General features: G+C 53.6%; 1 protein-coding gene across 1 annotated transcript in view; it reads right to left on the bottom strand.

The window, feature by feature from the left end:
• POMGNT1 (protein O-linked mannose N-acetylglucosaminyltransferase 1 (beta 1,2-)) overlaps positions 1-10,024 on the bottom strand; it is a 37,710-nt gene extending 27,686 nt beyond the window's left edge. The window contains exons 1-2 of the mRNA XM_075320182.1: positions 9,824-10,024; positions 8,907-9,111 (exon numbers count right to left, since the gene is read on the bottom strand). Of these exons, the coding sequence (XP_075176297.1) occupies positions 8,907-9,074 (168 nt within the window). The 5' untranslated portion in view covers positions 9,075-9,111; positions 9,824-10,024. The remainder of the gene's footprint in view (positions 1-8,906; positions 9,112-9,823) is intronic.
• Between the last annotated feature and the right edge of the window lie 8,556 nt (positions 10,025-18,580).

Here is an 18,580-nt window from a genome sequence, read left to right as displayed (position 1 = left end):
AGAACCAGCAGCACCCTGTTCAGATCCCAGGGTTCTAACGGCCGCTTGTAAGGAGGAACGATGTGACAAACCCCCTGCAGGAACGTGCGTACCTGTGGAAGTCTGGCTAGGCGCTTCTGGAAAAACACAGAGAGCGCTGAGACTTGTCCCTTAAGGGAGCCGAGCGACAAACCCTTTTCCAGTCCAGATTGAAGGAAGGACAGAAAAGTGGGCAAGGCAAAAGGCCAGGGAGAAAAACCCTGAGCAGAGCACCACGACAGGAAAATTTTCCACGTCCTGTTGTAGATCTTGGCGGACGTTGGTTTCCTAGCCTGTCTCATAGTGGCAATGACGTCTTGAGATAACCCTGAAGACGCTAGGATCCAGGACTCAATGGCCACACAGTCAGGTTGAGGGCCGCAGAATTCAGATGGAAAAACGGCCCTTGAGATAGCAAGTCTGGTCGGTCTGGTAGTGCCCACGGTTGGCCGACCGTGAGATGCCACAGATCCGGGTACCACGACCGCCTCGGCCAGTCTGGAGCGACGAGGATGACGCGGCGGCAGTCGGCCCTGATCTTGCGTAACACTCTGGGCAACAGTGCCAGCGGAGGAAACACATAAGGGAGCTGAAACTGCGACCAATCCTGAACTAAGGCGTCTGCCGCCAGAGCTCTGGGATCTTGAGACCGTGCCATGAACGTCGGTACCTTGTTGTTGTGCCGGGACGCCATGAGGTCGACGTCCGGCACCCCCCAGCGGCAACAGATCTCCTGAAACACGTCCGGGTGAAGGGACCATTCCCCTGCGTCCATGCCCTGGCGACTGAGATAATCTGCTTCCCAGTTTTCCACGCCTGGAATGTGAACTGCAGAGATGGTGGAGGCCGTGGCTTCCACCCACATCAAAATCCGCCGGACTTCCTGGAAGGCTTGCCGACTGCGTGTGCCGCCTTGGTGGTTGATGTATGCCACCGCTGTGGAATTGTCCGACTGAATTCTGATCTGCTTGCCTTCCAGCCACTGCTGGAACGCTTTCAGGGCAAGATACACTGCCCGTATTTCCAGAACATTGATCTGAAGCGAGGACTCTTGCTGGGTCCACGTACCCTGAGCCCTGTGGTGGAGAAAAACCGCTCCCCACCCTGACAGACTCGCGTCCGTCGTGACCACCTCCCAGGATGGGGGTAGGAAGGATTTCCCGTTCGATAATGAAGTGGGAAGAAGCCACCACCGAAGGGAAGCTTTGGTCGCCTGAGAGAGGGAGACGTTCCTGTCGAGGGACGTCGGCTTCCTGTCCCATTTGCGTAGGATGTCCCATTGAAGAGGACGCAGGTGAAACTGCGCGAAAGGAACTGCCTCCATTGCTGCCACCATCTTCCCCAGGAAGTGCATGAGGCGCCTCAAGGGGTGTGACTGGCCTTGAAGGAGAGATTGTACCCCTGTCTGTAGTGACCGCTGCTTGATCAGCGGAAGCTTCACTATCGCTGAGAGGGTATGAAACTCCATGCCAAGGTATGTGAGCGATTGGGCCGGTGTCAGATTTGACTTTGGAAAATTGATGATCCACCCGAAACTCTGGAGAGTCTCCAGGGTAGCGTCGAGGCTGTGTTGGCATGCCTCTTGAGAGGGTGCCTTGATCAGGAGATCGTCCAAGTAAGGGATCACCGAGTGACCCTGAGAGTGGAGGACCGCTACTACAGTAGCCATAACCTTGGTGAAAACCCGTGGGGCTGTTGCCAGGCCGAACGGCAGTGCCACGAACTGCAGGTGTTCGTTTTCTATGGCGAAGCGCAAGAAGCGCTGGTGCTCTGGAGCAATCGGTACGTGGAGATAAGCATCTTTGATATCGATCGATGCAAGGAAATCTCCTTGGGACATTGAGGCGATGACGGAGCGGAGGGATTCCATCCGGAACCGCCTGGTCGTTACGTGTTTGTTGAGAAGTTTCAGGTCCAGGACAGGACGGAAAGACCCGTCCTTCTTTGGGACCACAAACAAGTTGGAGTAAAAACCGTGGCCCTGTTGCTGAAGAGGAACAGGGACCACCACTCCTTCTGCCTTCAGAGTGCCCAGCGCCTGCAGAAGAGCCTCGGCTCGCTCGGGAGGCGGGGATGACCTGAAGAATCGAGTCGGGGGACGAGAGGTGAACTCTATCTTGTAACCGTGAGACAGAATGTCTCTCACCCAACGGTCTTTTACCCGTGGCAGCCAGGCGTCGCAAAAGCGGGAGAGCCTGCCACCGACCGAAGATGCGGAGTGAGGAGGCCGAAAGTCATGAGGAAGCCGCTTTGTAGCGGCACCTCCGGTGGCCTTTTTAGGACGTGACTTAGACCGCCATGCGTCAGAGTTCCTTTGATCTTTCTGAGGCCTTTTGGACGAGGAGAATTGGGACCTGCCCGCGCCCCGAAAGGACCGAAACCTCGACTGCCCCTTCCTCTGTTGGGGTATGTTCGGTTTGGGCTGGGGTAAGGATGTATCCTTTCCCTTGGATTGTTTGATGATTTCATCCAAACGCTCGCCAAACAATCGGTCGCCAGAAATTGGCAAACTGGTTAAGCGCTTTTTGGAAGCAGAATCTGCCTTCCATTCCCGTAGCCACAAGGCCCTGCGGAGTACCACCGAATTGGCGGCTGCAACCGCCGTACGGCTCGCAGAGTCCAGGACAGCATTAATAGCGTAAGACGCAAATGCCGATGTCTGAGTGGTTATGGACGCCACCTGTGGCGCGGACGTGCGTGTGGCTGCGTCAATTTGCGCTTGACCTGCTGAGATAGCTTGTAGCGCCCATACGGCTGCGAACGCTGGGGCAAAAGAAGCGCCGATAGCTTCATAGATGGATTTCAACCAGAGTTCCATCTGCCTGTCAGTGGCATCTTTGAGTGAAGCCCCATCTTCCACTGCAAGTATGGATCTAGCTGCCAGTCTCGAGATTGGAGGATCCACTTTGGGACACTGAGCCCAACTTTTGACCACGTCAGGGGGAAAAGGATAACGTGTATCCTTAAGGCGCTTAGAAAAACGCTTATCTGGACAAGCATGGTGATTCTGGACTGCCTCTCTGAAATCAGAGTGGTCCAGAAACATACTCGGTGTACGCTTGGGAAACCTGAAACGGAATTTCTCCTGCTGAGAAGCTGACTCCTCCACCGGAGGAGCTGAGGGAGAAATATCCAACATACGATTGATGGACGCAATAAGGTCGTTCACTATGGCGTCCCCGTCCGGAGTATCAAGATTGAGAGCGGCCTCAGGATCAGAATCCTGATCAGCTGTCTCCGCATCATCAACCAGAGATTCCCCCCTCTGAGACCCTGCACAATATGATGATGTCGAGGGAAAATCTAAGCGAGCTCGCTTAGTCGGTCTGGGGCTGGGGTCTGTGTCAGAACCCTCAGCCTGGGATCCATGAGATACCCCGGGAGGACATTGTTGGTCCAGCTGAGGTGGGCCAGGGAACAAAGATTCAACAGAGTCCCTGTGCTGAGATACCGGCCTGGACTGCAAGGCTTCTAGTATCTTAGCTATAGTCTCAGAGAGTTTTGCAAACTCCGTCCCCGTCACCTGAACAGTGTTAGCAGGTGGCTCCCCCCGGGCCCCTCTTAGCAGAGGCTCCGGCTGAGTAAGTGCCACAGGGGCCGAACAGTGCACACAATGAGGGTCAGTGGAACCTGCCGGTAGCGGGGTCGTACATGCGGCGCAGGCAACATAATAAGCCTGTGTTTTGGCACCCCTGCCTTTCGTGGGCGCCATGCTATTATCTTCCCTGAGTAACACAATAGGGTATATAGCCAGAAATCAACTGTGCACCATACAGTGTAAAACATATATACCATAAACATATAATGTTACACTACTGCACAATGGGGCTAGCACCACAGGTGCTGCTTACCACCCGCCTAAAGCGGTTGTGAGGCCACCAGAGTCCCTGCCTGGGTCTCCCAGACTTTGTCCCCCTCTGCAGCGTCCGAGGAGCTGACCGGAATGGCTGCCGCGTCCTGAGGAGAGGAGGGAGCCGTGGGCGTGACCCAGAAAGAGCGGGAACTGGTGCCCGCACTGTGCACAGTGAGAGGGGTGGAGTATGCAAAGCATGCTCCAGCCCTCAGTGCTGCTCGTTCTGTGCAGCGTCCCGCCCTTCCCCTGCCTGTCAGGGCTGTGGGCGGGAGGAAAGGAAACTAGGCCGCAAAAAGCCGGGGACTCTAGTAATAAACGCGGCCGCCGTAAAAGCGTGGCCGGCGTGAAAGTCCCCCGGCGCACTACAAGTCCCAGCCGCGCCGCAGTGTTTCCATGGCCGCGGCGGTCAGTGCGGCAGTCCCTATACATAAACACACTCAGCAACGCTGAGTGTGTAATGGCACATATTAACCCGGTCAGCGCCGTGGTCCCCGGTGCACTAGCACACCCAGCAAAGCTGGAGTGTTGCTGTGCGCTGTCCCCACAGGGATACAGAGTACCTCCAAGTAGCAGGGCCATGTCCCTGAACGATACCCGGCTCCTATCCAGCAGGCTCCACAGGAGTTGTGGATGAAGCACGGTCTCAGTGCCTGGAGACCGATAGGATCCCCCTCCTTCGCACAAAGCAAAAAACTGAGGAGCCCGTGGGAGCACGGGGGGTGTATAGGCAGAAGGGGAGGGGCTTAACACTTTTAAGTGTAATACTTTGTGCGGCCTCCGGAGGCATAGCCTATACACCCAATTGTCTGGGTCTCCCAATGGAGCGACAAAGAAAAAATGTCATACTCACCTGTCAGCAGACGCTCGGTGCCATGCCCGCTCCCATCTCCTCTCCCGGTACCGCCGCTCCGGCTGTGTGCAGTCTCCCCGGGCACGTCCGTTCGACGGCTGCAGGACCTGGCGGTGGATCACCTGATGCATCAGCTGATCGTAAGTCTCGCGGTGACGCTGGCGCCCGGCCGGTTTCACCTATCAGCTGATCCTGCCGTCAGGAGACTTAATCAGCTGATTACCAGCAGCTCCTGCAGCGATCAGACAGGATCAGACTCCCGTCCGATCGCTCCAGCAGCTGTCGGTAATCAGCACATAAGTATTTTATTTTTTTTTGCACTGATGCATCAGCTGATTGTATAAACGGCTTTTATACAATCAGCTGATGTGTGATGTGATTCAGGCACTTGAACCTGACACATCATCTGATCGCTTTGCCTTCCAGCAAACCGATCAGATGATATTGGACGGCGCGGGACCCTTGACCCAGGATTACTGCGGAGGGGGTTCTTTATTTCAATAAAGATGGAGTCACTAATTGTGTTGCGTTTTATTTCTAATAAAAATATTTTTCTGCGTGTTGTGTTTTTTTTATTTTTACTAGAAATTCATGGTGGCCATGTCTAATATCGGCGTGACACCATGAATTTCAGGCTTAGGGCCAGCTGATAATATACAGCTAGCCCTAACCCCATTATTACCCAGCGAGCCACCCGACATCAGGGCAGCTGGAAGAGTTGGACACAGCACCAGAAGATGGCGCTTCTATGGAAGCGCCATTTTCTGGGGTGGCTGCGGACTGCAATTCACAGCGGGGGTGCCCAGAAAGCATGGGCACCCTTGCACTGCGAATTCAAATCCACAGCTGCCTAGTTGTACCTGGCTGGACTCAAAAATTAGGCGAAGCCCACGTTTTTTTTTTTATTTCATGAAATTCATGAATTAACAAATAAAGGGGTTCCCTATATTTTTGGTTTCCAGCTGGGTACAAATAGGCAGCTGGGGGTTGGGGGCAGCCCATACCTGCCTGCTGTACCTGGCTAGCGTACAAAAATATGGCGAAGCCCACGTCATTTTTTTGGGGGGCAAAAAACTTCTGCATACAGTCCTGGATGGAGGATGCTGAGCCTTGTAGTTCTGCAGCTGTCTGCTCTCCTGCATACACTATTGGATGGAGTATGCTGAGCCTTGTAGTTCTGCTCCCCCTGCCTCTCCCTCCAGCATACAGTCCTGTATGGAGCATGCTGAGCCTTGTAGTTCTGCAGCTGTCTGCTCTCCTGCATAGAATAGTGGAGAATGAAGAACATATTGAAGAAGGAAATGACATCAGACCTTTTTTTTGTTTTTTTTCAACAATCTTTAATGCATTGTTCACTGATAAAAATGCATCAAAACGCAGTGAGCAAAAACGCAGCAAAAAACGCACCAAATCGCAGTAAAAACGCATACGTTTTTGCCGCGGGTGCGTTTGAGGCAAAAAACGCACAAAAACGCAGCGTCAAAAAGACGCAGTGTGTGAACTTAGCCTTACAGAAGTTTGTGACAAAAAAGAAGCAGCGTGTTTATTTTTTTTGCGTCTTTGTCAATATTTGTCACCCATTGAAATCAATGAGTGGGTGAAAAACGCATGATATCAATCTGGTGTGTTTTTGGCACCAAAACCGCACCTACACTACAAGCTTTTAAGTCATTTCCAGGCTCTCTGTGATAAGGTGCAGTTATAGTTGCAGTTTGTGTGCAGAAAAAAACTGCAGCGTGCTAATGTAGCCTTAGGCTATGTACCCACGCTGCGGATTTACCGCGGATTTTGCCGCGGATTTGCCGAAAATCTGCAGCAGCGGCACTTCCAAGCCATTTCAATGGCATTTTGGAAATGCTGTGGCCATGCTGCGGATTTTTCCGCGGTGGATTTGCCGCGGATTTTGATCCGGAAAAATCTGCAGCATGTCAATTATTGTTGCGGATTTTGTTGCGGATTTTTCCCATGCAAGTCAATGCAAGGTGTAAAATCCGCAGGTCTGTTCCCACAGGCTCTTTTTCCTGCGGATTTGGTGCGGATTTCGCAAACAAATCCGCAGGAAGTGATGTAGGATAGTTCAGGAAGAGGAAGTTTCACCATTTTGTAGTGTAGAGTAGTGGCAGTGTAGTCGTGTTGTGTCTGGACTCTGGATTGCCAGCTAAAAGCAGCTAGTTACAGGCTGCTTGCTTTTAGCTGGCAAAACAGGATCCCAGGTCTTTTTTCACAATTCTTTTTTAAAAAAAAAAAAAAAAATGTGCTCCGCTGTATTTTCACTGTCCAGCCCGATGCAAGCAAGCAACTGAGGGCTGTGCTTCTCAGCGGGATAAGGCTGAAGCATTCTCTGCCCCTCCCGCTGAGAAAAACAGTCCTCAGCTGCCCCTGAAAATGGCGGCTCCGTTGTGAAGCGCCATTCACAGGTGCTGTACCGAGGCTCATCCAGCTGCCCTGATGCATTGGCTGGCTGGGTAATTACGGGGTTAATGCCAGTTTTCTGCAAACTGGCACTAAGCCCGAGGTTCATAATGTCATGCCTGTGTAGACACGGCCATTATGAACCTCCGTTTGGTACTAAAGAAAAGAAAACACTTTTTTTAAAAATTTTATTTGAAAGAAAAACACACACACACACACACACACACACACACACATCCCTGATTGCCATCTTTATTACTCCCTGAATCCCCCGACGATAATCCATGACAACTCCGAGCCGGGCTCCGATGTGCACCCGGCTGACCCGGGCACTGACGTCAGCCGGTGACAGCAGCTGTCAGTGTATTATTAAATGCTGCACAGCTCTTTTCCGGCAGCTGGGAATGTCTGACGTCAGAGCCCTGGTCAGCTGACTTAATTCGCGAGCGCAGGCGGGTCAGCTGACTGCACACCGACAGCTGACGATGTGCACTCATGTGACCCGGGCACGGACGTCAGCCGGTCCCAGCAGCCGTCAGTGTTCGAGATGCTGCAAAGCTCTCTTCCGGCTGCTGGTACCGGCTGACGTCCGTGCCCGGGTCACATGAGTGCACATCGGAGCCCGGCACATCAGCTGGTCGGTGTGCAGTCAGCTGACCCGCCCGCGCTCGCGAATTAAGTCAGCTGACAAGGGCTCTGATATCAGACGTTCCCAGCTGCCGGAAAAGAGCTGTGCAGCATTTAATAATACACTGACGGCTGCTGTCACCGGCTGACGTCAGTGCCCGGGTCAGCCGGGTGCACATCAGAGCCCGGCTCGGAGTTGTCATGGATTATCGTCGGGGGATTCAGGGAGTAATAAAGATGGCAATCAGGGATGTGTGTGTGTGTGTGTGTGTGTTTTTCTTTCAAATAAAATTTTTTAAAAAAAGTGTTTTCTTTTCTTTAGTACTAAACGGAGGTTCATAATGGCCGTGTCTACACAGGCATGACATTATGAACCTCGGGCTTAGTGCCAGTTTGCAGAAAACTGGCATTAACCCCGTAATTACCCAGCCAGCCAATGCATCAGGGCAGCTGGATGAGCCTCGGTACAGCACCTGTGAATGGCGCTTCACAACGGAGCCGCCATTTTCAGGGGCATCTGAGGACTGTTTTTCTCAGCAGGAGGGGTAGAGAATGCTTCAGCCTTATCCCGCTGAGAAGCACAGCCCTCAGTTGCTTGCTTGAATCGGGCTGGACAGTGAAAATACAGCGGAGCACATTTTTTTTTTTTTTTTTAAAATACCAGTGAAAGGGAACATGGCACCACATTTTTTGGCTGTAAGCTGCGGCCGCCACCACTGGGTTATTATATACAGCCTGTTAAAATGCTGTATATAAGCACAGTGGTGTTGGCCGCAGCTTTTTACAAAAAAAAGTGGCGACAGGTTCCCTTTAAACATTTCTGCCCCTTTATTACAAAATGGATAATGGAGAAGAAAGGAGGGTTGGGACAGGAAATGACAAAGAGCCTTTTTTTTTCCTTCAAAACAGACTAAGCTTTATTCAGAAACACAATAGAGTACAATGGACAAAATCCGCATCAAAATCCGCAACGAAATCCGCGTCCAATCCGCACCTATGCTAAGGTGCGGATTCCGGGGGAAAGCTGCGGATTTTGATGCAGAAAAATCCGCAGGTACATTCTACCGTGGACACATAGCCTTATACTCCAGAGCTGCACTCGCTATTCTGCTGCCCGAGTGCCTCCATGCTGACTGTTTCCCTCACCTGGCACAGTCGCCGCACCGTCCTCTGATTGCTCAGTTTGTATTTCCAGGCCAGATACCAGCTGCGCTTCTTGTGGGGTCTCTGCTGGGCTTGGGGGTTGCGCTCCTCCATTGGTCCCAGGTGGTCTGGGGGCCCCTGCAGCTGCATTAGTCTCTGTGCTCTGCTCATGTGAGGAGTCGGCAGCCCTCAGAAAGGAACATGGAGGCTGTGGAGAGAAGACAGGGTCACCCTGTGCTCATCCGAGGGGAGGTGGGGTGGTAAGATGTGCTCTCCGGCATTGGGGGGAGGTGCACTCTCGTATATGGAGGGGGTGCGAAAGTCACGCTCACTGGTACTCGGGGGGGGGGGGGGGGAGACACGTTCTCCAGTACTATTGGGAAGGGGGGAGGGTGCGTTCTCCAGTACCGGATTGAGGGGGGGAGAAATGCTCTCCGGTACTCTGATGGGTGAGGAGGAGGGGAGATTTGCTCTTCAGTACTCTGGGGGGCAGTGGGGTTTGGGGGGGGGACTCGCTCTCCGGTACTCTGAGGGAGACATACCCCCCTTTACTTTGAGGGGGGGGGGGGGAAAGGAGACACACCCTCTGGTACTCTGGGGAGGGAGAAATTCGTTCCCCATCACTTTGAAGGGCAGAGCAGGAAGGGTGACGTGGTCTCCGGTACTCTGGGGAGGAGTGGAGACTTACTCCCTGTCACTTTGAGGGAGGGGGGGGGGTGGGTTTGTTAGACACTCACACAGGTACGGGGGGGGAGGTTGGGAGACGCTCACTCAGGTACGGGTGGGGGGGGGGAGGGAAGGAACATGTTCTGTCCAGTAGGCGCGCTCCCCTTTACTTGGAGGGGGGGGGGCACCAACCGGTACTCGGGGGGGGTAAGGAGGAGGTTGGAAAGCCCCGTTCTCCGGTACTCTGCTCTCACCCGCTGCCCTCCCAACGCCTCCGTTACCCGCGACTCCTCTCATCGTGACACGGGAGCACGTGACACCATTTTCTGACGCGCATTTATGACGAGGGCCCCTAAGAGGCGCCGCCCCGCCCATGTGACGGGTCGCTGGGTATGAAAGGCTGTGACTGCTGCACGGTAGATGGATGCTGGAAATGTCCGGGCGCCTTTTAGGTATGACGTGAAGTGTCACGTGATTGGGGCGGAGCGTATTGTGATTAATGCAGCCGGATGTTTCCAGACGGAATAGACGTTTCTATTCTGAGTCCTGCCGGGGAAGAGCCGCCGGGGACACCGGAACCGTGACACCCAGCAGCGGCTCCTCAACACCCGCCCCCGCCTTATCCTCTGGAGGCGCTTCTCGGTTTCCCCTCCCCCCACTCGCAGGGCCCTTTGTCATTTTGGTGGCCCCCCTACATCATCTACACTGGAAGTGAAAATTAGAGGGGACATACTAAAAAGAAGGATGAAAAGGAATAAATAAAAAGAATGAGGATAATAACTTATTAGGTGTATATTATGTAGATGTATAAAAGGTTTCTTGACCAAGTTAGACATGGAATGAATATTATATATGAGAATTATAGGTGTGGAATGATCATGAAATATCTGTAGATAATAGGAAAATGAACGCATATGGCATATAACTATATATATATATAGACCTGATTATATGGCATATGCGTTCATTTTCCTGTAATCTACTGATATTTCATGATCATTCCACACCTATAATGCTCATATATAATATACACCTGGTTATATGCCATATGCGTTCATTTTCTCATTATCTACAGATATTTCATGATCATTCCACACTTAGGCTATGTGCGCACGTTGCGTACATTCACTGCAGAAATTTCTGCAGCGATCTGAAGAGCACACGTGCGCTTTAAATCGCTGCCGAAATGTCCGTAGTGAAAAAAAAAAAAAAGCCGATTCCATGCGCTCTGCCTGCAGCTCCTCCCATAGACAGAGCAGGGGCTGCCGGCAAAGCGCACGGAAGAAGTGACATGTCACTTCTTAGAACGCAGCGCTTCGGCTGTAGCCGAAGCGCTGCGCTCTAAAACGCCACGTGCGCACGGCCCCTGCACAATCTCCATAGACTGTGCAGGGGACGCAGGACGCATGCAGTTGTAGCGCAGCGTAACTGCATGTATTTACGCAACGTGCGCACATAGCCTTTGTTAGGGCCAGGTGGACGGGCAGACCCAGGAGGTGGATCCACTGGGCCGAACTCCTTGATGATGGTAAGGGGTCCGGTAGCTGGAGCACTACAAGTAGCAGAACAGTCCGTGCACAAAAGGAGAAGTCCCTGGGACCACGGAGTCACTGACGGTAGTCCGGGTGACGGAGCTCAGGTTCGGAAGCCAAGATGATGTCAGGCGGAGTCCGGAACCTTTGGAGCGAGATGACGGGTCACCGCAGGGATCAGAGGTGGTATGGACTGTCAGGATGGCAGATGGACAGCGTTCGGGTTTCGGGATTCGGCAGGACCGGATGGCGAGGCAGGATCGGCTCTAGAAGAGAGAGGTGAGTATCTCACAAGAACACCAGGAGACCTGACTCCTAGCTTGAGAAACACGAAGATCAGGCCCCGCCCACTTGGACATTGAACCCCTTTATACCCTGTACCTGTGTGCTTCATTTCCTGTCAATGGACGCTGGCCCTTTAAGAAAGGGTCAGTGACCGCGCGCGCGCCCTAATGCGCATGCGTGCGGCCCGGGTGCCAGAAGCCAGAGCAGGAAGCTGAGAGGAGGAAGCAGCAGCGCAGGACTGGGGCTGAGAAGCCGACGGGCGCCGGGAGCGGGGACCAGGACGCCTGGGAAGCGCAGGCAATGGACGCTGGAGAGCGGGGAGCGGCGGAGACCGGACCGAAGCACCGGGGAGCGAGGCAGGGGAGCCGGGGAGCGTGACAGGTGAGCCGGAGAGCAGCGCAGGGGACCCGGGGAGCGTGACAGTACCCCCCCCCACGCCCCCCTCCCCGCAACCGGGACAGGAAGGCACGGATCAGAGGAGTACCCACATTCTCCCGGGGCTCCCAGGACCTATCCTCAGGACCATACCCTGCCCAGTCCACCAGGAAGAACTGTCGACCCCGTACGGTTTTCATGGCCACGATATCTCTTACCGCATAGATGTCATCATCGGCAATAGGAGGAGGAGCCGAACTGGCAGCAGCGGAGAAGGGACCAAGGACAACCGGCTTGAGCAAGGAGACGTGGAAGGAGTTGGGTATCCTCATCGTGGCCGGGAGCTGTAGCTTGTAGGAGACCTCATTGATCTTGGACTTTAAATGGCCCGATGTAGCGAGGACCCAGCTTGTAGGATGGTATCTTCAATCGGACGTACTTGGAAGCAAGCCAGACTAGATCTCCAGGAGAGAAACACGGAGGGTCCAGTCGTCTCTTGTCTGCGTGTTTCTTCATCCTCAGGGAAGCACGCCCAAGGGACGCCTTGACAGAGTCCCAAATGGTTGCAAAGTCACGGGCTACAGCATCAGCAGCAGGGACATCCGAAGAAGGGGACACAGGCAATGGGACGGAGGGCTGAAGTCCGTAAACGACATGGAAGGGAGAGTTGGAGGAGGACTCACTGACGTGGTGATTATGGGAGAATTCAGCCCAAGGAAGAAGCGTGGACCAGTCGTTGTGATGGGCGTTGACATAGTGACGTAAGAAGGAGGTCAAGATTTGATTGACCCTTTCCACTTGGCCATTAGACTGAGGATGGTAGGCAGAAGAAAAGTCCAGAGTCACTCCCAGATGTGTGCAGAGAGCCCTCCAGAAGCGGGAGGTGAACTGAGTTCCTCTGTCGGACACGATGTGTGATGGAAAGCCATGCAAGCGGAAGATGTGATGTATATAGGCGTCCGCGAGTTCCTGAGCAGAGGGCAGTCCAGCCATAGGGACGAAATGAGCCATTTTGGAGAACCGATCCACCACGACCCATATGACTGTGTGTCCGGAGGACAATGGCAAGTCCGTAATGAAGTCCATCGCTATGTGTTGCCACGGAACTGAGGGTATAGGCAGAGGCAGAAGACGGCCATATGGCAGGTGTTTGGGCGTCTTGTTCCTGGCACAAGAGGAGCAGGCAGAGACAAAAGCAGCGACGTCCGTGCGAAGGGATGGCCACCAGTAGTGACGTACAATCGTACTCCATGTTCTCTTCAGACCAGCATGACCGGCTGTTTTCGAGGCATGGCCCCAATGTAACACTTTTTGCCTGTCGGTCTCAGAGACATAGGTCTTCCCGGGCGGTATCTGGGCCAGGGTGACAGGGGCCACCGGAATGATTTTACTAGGACAGATGATGGGTTGGGATGTCTCCTCCTCCTGCTCCATGGGCATGAAAGACCTGGACAAGGCATCAGCGCGTACATTCTTGTCCGCGGGTCGGAAATGGAGCTGGAAATCGAACCTGGCAAAGAATAAGGACCACCTGGCTTGTCGTGGGTTCAGTCGCTGAGCGGACCGCAGGTATTCCAGGTTCTTGTGGTCCGTGTAAATGATAACGGGGTACACTGCTCCTTCCAGAAGGTAGCGCCATTCCTCCAGAGCTAGTTTGACTGCCAATAACTCTCGGTCACCGATGGTGTAGTTGCGTTCAGGCGCTGAGAAGCTCTTGGAGAAGAAACCGCAAGTCACCATCTTCCCGGAGGAGGACTTCTGCATGAGCACTGCTCCGGCTCCCGAGGAGGAGGCATCCACCTCCAAGGTGAACTGTCGGTTTAACTCCGGACGGTGGAGTACAGGAGAGGAGGCAAATGCCCGCTTCAGAGAGCCAAACGCGGCGTCGGCCGCCGATGACAAGTCCTTTGGATTAGCCTCCTTCTTGGTCAAGGCGGAGAGAGGAGCAGTCAGAGCAGAGAAGTGAGGGATGAACTGGCGGTAGTAGTTGGCGAATCCCAGGAAGCGTTGGATTGCCTTCAGTCCAGAAGGAGGAGGCCAGTTGAGAATGGAGGAGACCTTCTTTGGATCCATCTGCAGTCCGGTATCGGAGATGATGTAACCCAGGAAAGGGAGAGAAGACTGCTCAAAGACACACTTCTCGTACTTGGCGTACAGACGATTCTCTCTCAGTCTTTGTAGAACCAGCTGTACGTTCTCTCTGTGGGTCTGGAGGTCCGGAGAGAAGACAAGGATATCATCCAGATACACTACCACACAGACGTAGAGAAGGTCCCGGAAAACGTCGTTCACCAGTTCTTGAAAGACGGCTGGTGCGTTACACAGGCCGAAGGGCATCACGCAGTATTCATAGTGCCCATCGCGAGTATTGAACGCGGTCTTCCATTCGTCCCCAGAGCGGATGCGGACCAGATTGTAGGCACCCCGAAGATCCAGCTTGGTGAACACACGAGCTCCTCTAAGCCGGTCAAACAATTCGGGGATGAGCGGCAGAGGGTACTTGTTTTTTACGGTGATTTGGTTCAATCCCCGGTAGTCTATGCATGGGCGTAAGTCGCCCTCTTTCTTCTTAACGAAGAAGAAGCCTGCTCCAGCAGGAGAGGAGGATCTCCGAATGAATCCCCTTGCCAGGCTCTCTGTGATGTAAGTAGACATGGCCCTTGTTTCGGCTGTAGACAATGGATATATCCGTCCTCGAGGTGGTGTAGTTCCTGGGAGCAGGTCGATGGCACAATCGTAAGGACGATGTGGCGGAAGTACCTCAGATTCTTTTTTATCAAAGACGTCTGCGAAGGACCAATAGGCCGAGGGCAGTCCCGGTAGGTTCTCTGGAACCGGAGGTCGTCGGATGGGTTGTATGGTCTTCAGACATTTCTCATGGCACGAAGAGCCCCATCGGGTGATTTCACCAGTGCCCCAGCTGACTGATGGTTCGTGTGTCCGTAACCAGGGAAGTCCCAGCAGGATTTGATGGGACATGTGTGGGAGGACGTAGAGAGCGATGTTCTCGGTGTGCAGGGCACCGATACGCAGTTCGACCGGCCTGGTAATCCAGGAGATGGTGTCAGAGAGGGGTCTCCCATCCACAGAGGCAATCACTAGGGGCTTGTCGAGTGGAGTAACAGGCACCTGGTACTTGTCCACCGTGGCCTGCTGGATGAAATTGCCTGCTGCCCCGGAATCGAGGTACGCCTCAGCCGTGAACCGCGTCTCTCCCGTTGTCACTTGCACAGTCCACGTGACCGGGTCTGAGAGAGTCCCAGCACCTAGGGTGGCCTCTCCTACCAACCCTAGGCTTTGGAGTTTCCCGGCCTCTCTGGACAGGAGCGTAGCAGGTGTGTGCCCTCTCCGCAGTAGAAGCAGAGGCCCTTGGCGAGCCGCTCTGCTCGGCGTTGTTCAGATTGCCGCACACGGTCGATCTGCATGGGCTCGTGGACGGAGGCACCAGATGCCGTTGACGGAAGTACGGCGGGCTTCTGCGGAGGAGAGGAATGCCGTACCGGACGTCTCTCACGGGACACCTCTTTGGATCGCTCCTGAAAGCGAATGTCCACTCGAGTCGCTAGGGTAATCAGGGCATCCAGGGTGGTCGGTACGTCACGACCCGCCAGCTCATCTTTAATTCGACCCGAGAGTCCTTCCCAGAAAGCGGCGGTTAGGGCCTCGTTGTTCCACCCGAGTTCCGAAGCCAAGGTGCGGAAACGGATTGCGTATTGACCCACCGTCAGAGTCCCCTGACGTAACCGGAGAAGAGAGGAAGCAGACGCGGAGGCGCGTCCGGGCTCGTCAAAGGTGCCACGGAATGCCTGCAGGAACTCCTGGATGTTCGTGGTCACAGGATCCCCCTTCTCCCACAAGGGGTTCATCCACGCCAGTGCCTCACCCTCTAGATGGGACATGATGAAGGCGACCTTGGCTTGGTCGGAGGCAAACAAATGCGGCAGCTGCGTGAAATGGAGGGAGCATTGGTTTATGAATCCCCTGCAGGTCTTGGGGTCTCCGGCGTACCGGGGTGGTGAAGCCAAACGAAGTCTGGAAGCGTCCGAAGAAGTCGCCACGGGAGCTGGAGCCGTGGATTGTCTAGTGGAAGCCCGGGATGTTGCAGACGTAACTGACGCTTGTAGTGTGTTCAGGCGGGCGGCCACAGAAGACATGAATTGCAGCATGCGGGTCTGAGTCTCACGCTGACGTGTGAGTTCCTCCTGTACGGCTGCTAGTGCTTCAGCGGGATCCATGGCCTGATCTTACTGTTAGGGCCAGGTGGACGGGCAGACCCAGGAGGTGGATCCACTGGGCCGAACTCCTTGATGATGGTAAGGGGTCCGGTAGCTGGAGCACTACAAGTAGCAGAACAGTCCGTGCACAAAAGGAGAAGTCCCTGGGACCACGGAGTCACTGACGGTAGTCCGGGTGACGGAGCTCAGGTTCGGAAGCCGAGATGATGTCAGGCGGAGTCCGGAACCTTTAGAGCGAGATGACGGGTCACCGCAGGGATCAGAGGTGGTATGGACTGTCAGGATGGCAGATGGACAGCGTTCGGGTTTCGGGATTCGGCAGGACCGGATGGCGAGGCAGGATCGGCTCTAGAAGAGAGAGAGGTGAGTATCTCACAAGAACACCAGGAGACCTGACTCCTAGCTTGAGAAACACGAAGATCAGGCCCCGCCCACTTGGACATTGAACCCCTTTATACCCTGTACCTGTGTGCTTCATTTCCTGTCAATGGACGCTGGCCCTTTAAGAAAGGGTCAGTGACCGCGCGCGCGCCCTAATGCGCATGCGCGCGGCCCGGGTGCCAGAAGCCAGAGCAGGAAGCTGAGAGGAGGAAGCAGCAGCGCAGGACTGGGGCTGAGAAGCCGACGGGCGCCGGGAGCGGGGACCAGGACGCCTGGGAAGCGCAGGCAATGGACGCTGGAGAGCGGGGAGCGGCGGAGACCGGACCGAAGCACCGGGGAGCGAGGCAGGGGAGCCGGGGAGCGTGACAGGTGAGCCGGAGAGCAGCGCAGGGGACCCGGGGAGCGTGACAGCCTTATAATGCTCAGGTAACATAATATACACCTGGTTATATGTGATATGTGTTAATTCTCCTATTATCTACATATATTTCATGATCATTCCACACCTATAATGCTCAGGTAACATAATATACACCTGGTTATATGCCATATGCATTTATTTTTTTATTATCTACAGATATTTCATGATCATTCCACACCTATAATGCTCATATATAATATTCATTCCATGTCTAACTTGCCCAAGAAACCTTTTATACATCTACATAATATACACCTAATAAGTTATTATCTTCATTCTTTTTATTTATACCTTTTCAACATTCTTTTTAGTATGTCCCAAATTAGAGCACAATGTTTGATCTCGTGCTATTTTCAGACATAATGTCATCTCCACTGATAACCAAGGGGCGCACCGTGCCACTAGAGCAGGGTAAGGGGCGCACCGTGCCACTAGAGCAGGGTAAGGGGCGCACTGTGCCACTAGTGCAGGGTAAGGGGCGCACCGTGCTACTAGAGCAGGGTAAGGGGCGCACCGTGCCACTAGACCAGAGTAAGGGGTTCACCGTGCCACTAGACCAGGGTAAGGGGCGCACCGTGCCAATAGAGCAGGGTAAGGGGTTCACCGTGCCACTAGAGCAGGGTAAGGGGCGCACCGTGCCAATAGAGCAGGGTAAGGGGTTCACCGTGCCACTAGACCAGGGTAAGGGGTTCACCGTGCCACTAGACCAGGGTAAGGGGCGCACCGTGCCAATAGAGCAGGGTAAGGGGTTCACCGTGCCACTAGACCAGGGTAAGGGGCGCACCGTGCCATTAGAGCAGGGTAAGGGGTTCACCGTGCCACTAGAGCAGGGTTTTACAAAAGATCCAAAGTTTATCACCATAAATCCTTTATTATGCGGATAATTAGAGAGCAGCAATGACTGTAGCACAGAGAAAGATGATCAGTAAATGTTCTGCAGGTAACAACAGTCACAATCAGTAGGACAGGTACAGGCTGTCGCTGTGAATGACTTCAGCACATCTGTGGCCACAGGACATCACTAGTCTCTCACACTGCTCTGGGGGGATTTGGCCCACTATTCTTCCAGTCTCTTCCACAGTTCTTTGACTGTTGGGGGTTTCTTGGCCATAATTTTGTCACCAGGGATTTGCCAGAGGTTTCTCTTCGGTTTAGATCAGGACTCTGGGCTGTGGCCATTTTTTTGTTTCCAGGAACTGCTTTCCCCATTTTGCTGTGTGACAGGGGGCGTTTTCCTGCATGAAAATTGTTGCTGATTGAGTGAGTAACACAAGTAAGCAGCTGCGTGTTATGAAGAAGGTTCTGATCCACACTTGTATAACTCTGCCATGTAGGTGTATGAGAGGTCCAACTCCTGCTGCAGAAAACATTCCCCAAACCATGACCCTTCCTCCACCGCTCCTCACTGACTTCTTAACACACTTTAGGTTCAGTCTATCCCTAGTTTGTAGATTAACATGTTTCCCATCAGATCCAAATAAATTAAACTTTCATCAGTAAAATGAGCTGTGGACACTTCTCCTCTGTCCACACAACATGTTCCCCACCAAAGGTGAGTTTAGCCTTGTGATTCTTTCTGCTAATAAAAGGTTTAGTCACTGCAGAGTGGGCTTCAGTCCAAATGCTCTTACACGTCGTGACACTGTATGACGAGACAGACCCATACTCTGTTCAGTGCTGACTGGCGGCAAGTCCAGCTGCAATGTGGAAACGATTACCCATGGAGAATCTCTACATTATCCGGTCCTCTCTTGCATTTGTTTTTCGAGGGCGACCAGCCTT

This window comes from Anomaloglossus baeobatrachus, chromosome 8, assembly GCF_048569485.1.
Source record: "Anomaloglossus baeobatrachus isolate aAnoBae1 chromosome 8, aAnoBae1.hap1, whole genome shotgun sequence".
NCBI classification, from domain to species: Eukaryota; Metazoa; Chordata; class Amphibia; order Anura; family Aromobatidae; genus Anomaloglossus; species Anomaloglossus baeobatrachus.
The sequence above is the reverse complement of the archived record's forward strand: the minus strand, read 5'-3'. Positions and strand labels throughout refer to the sequence as shown.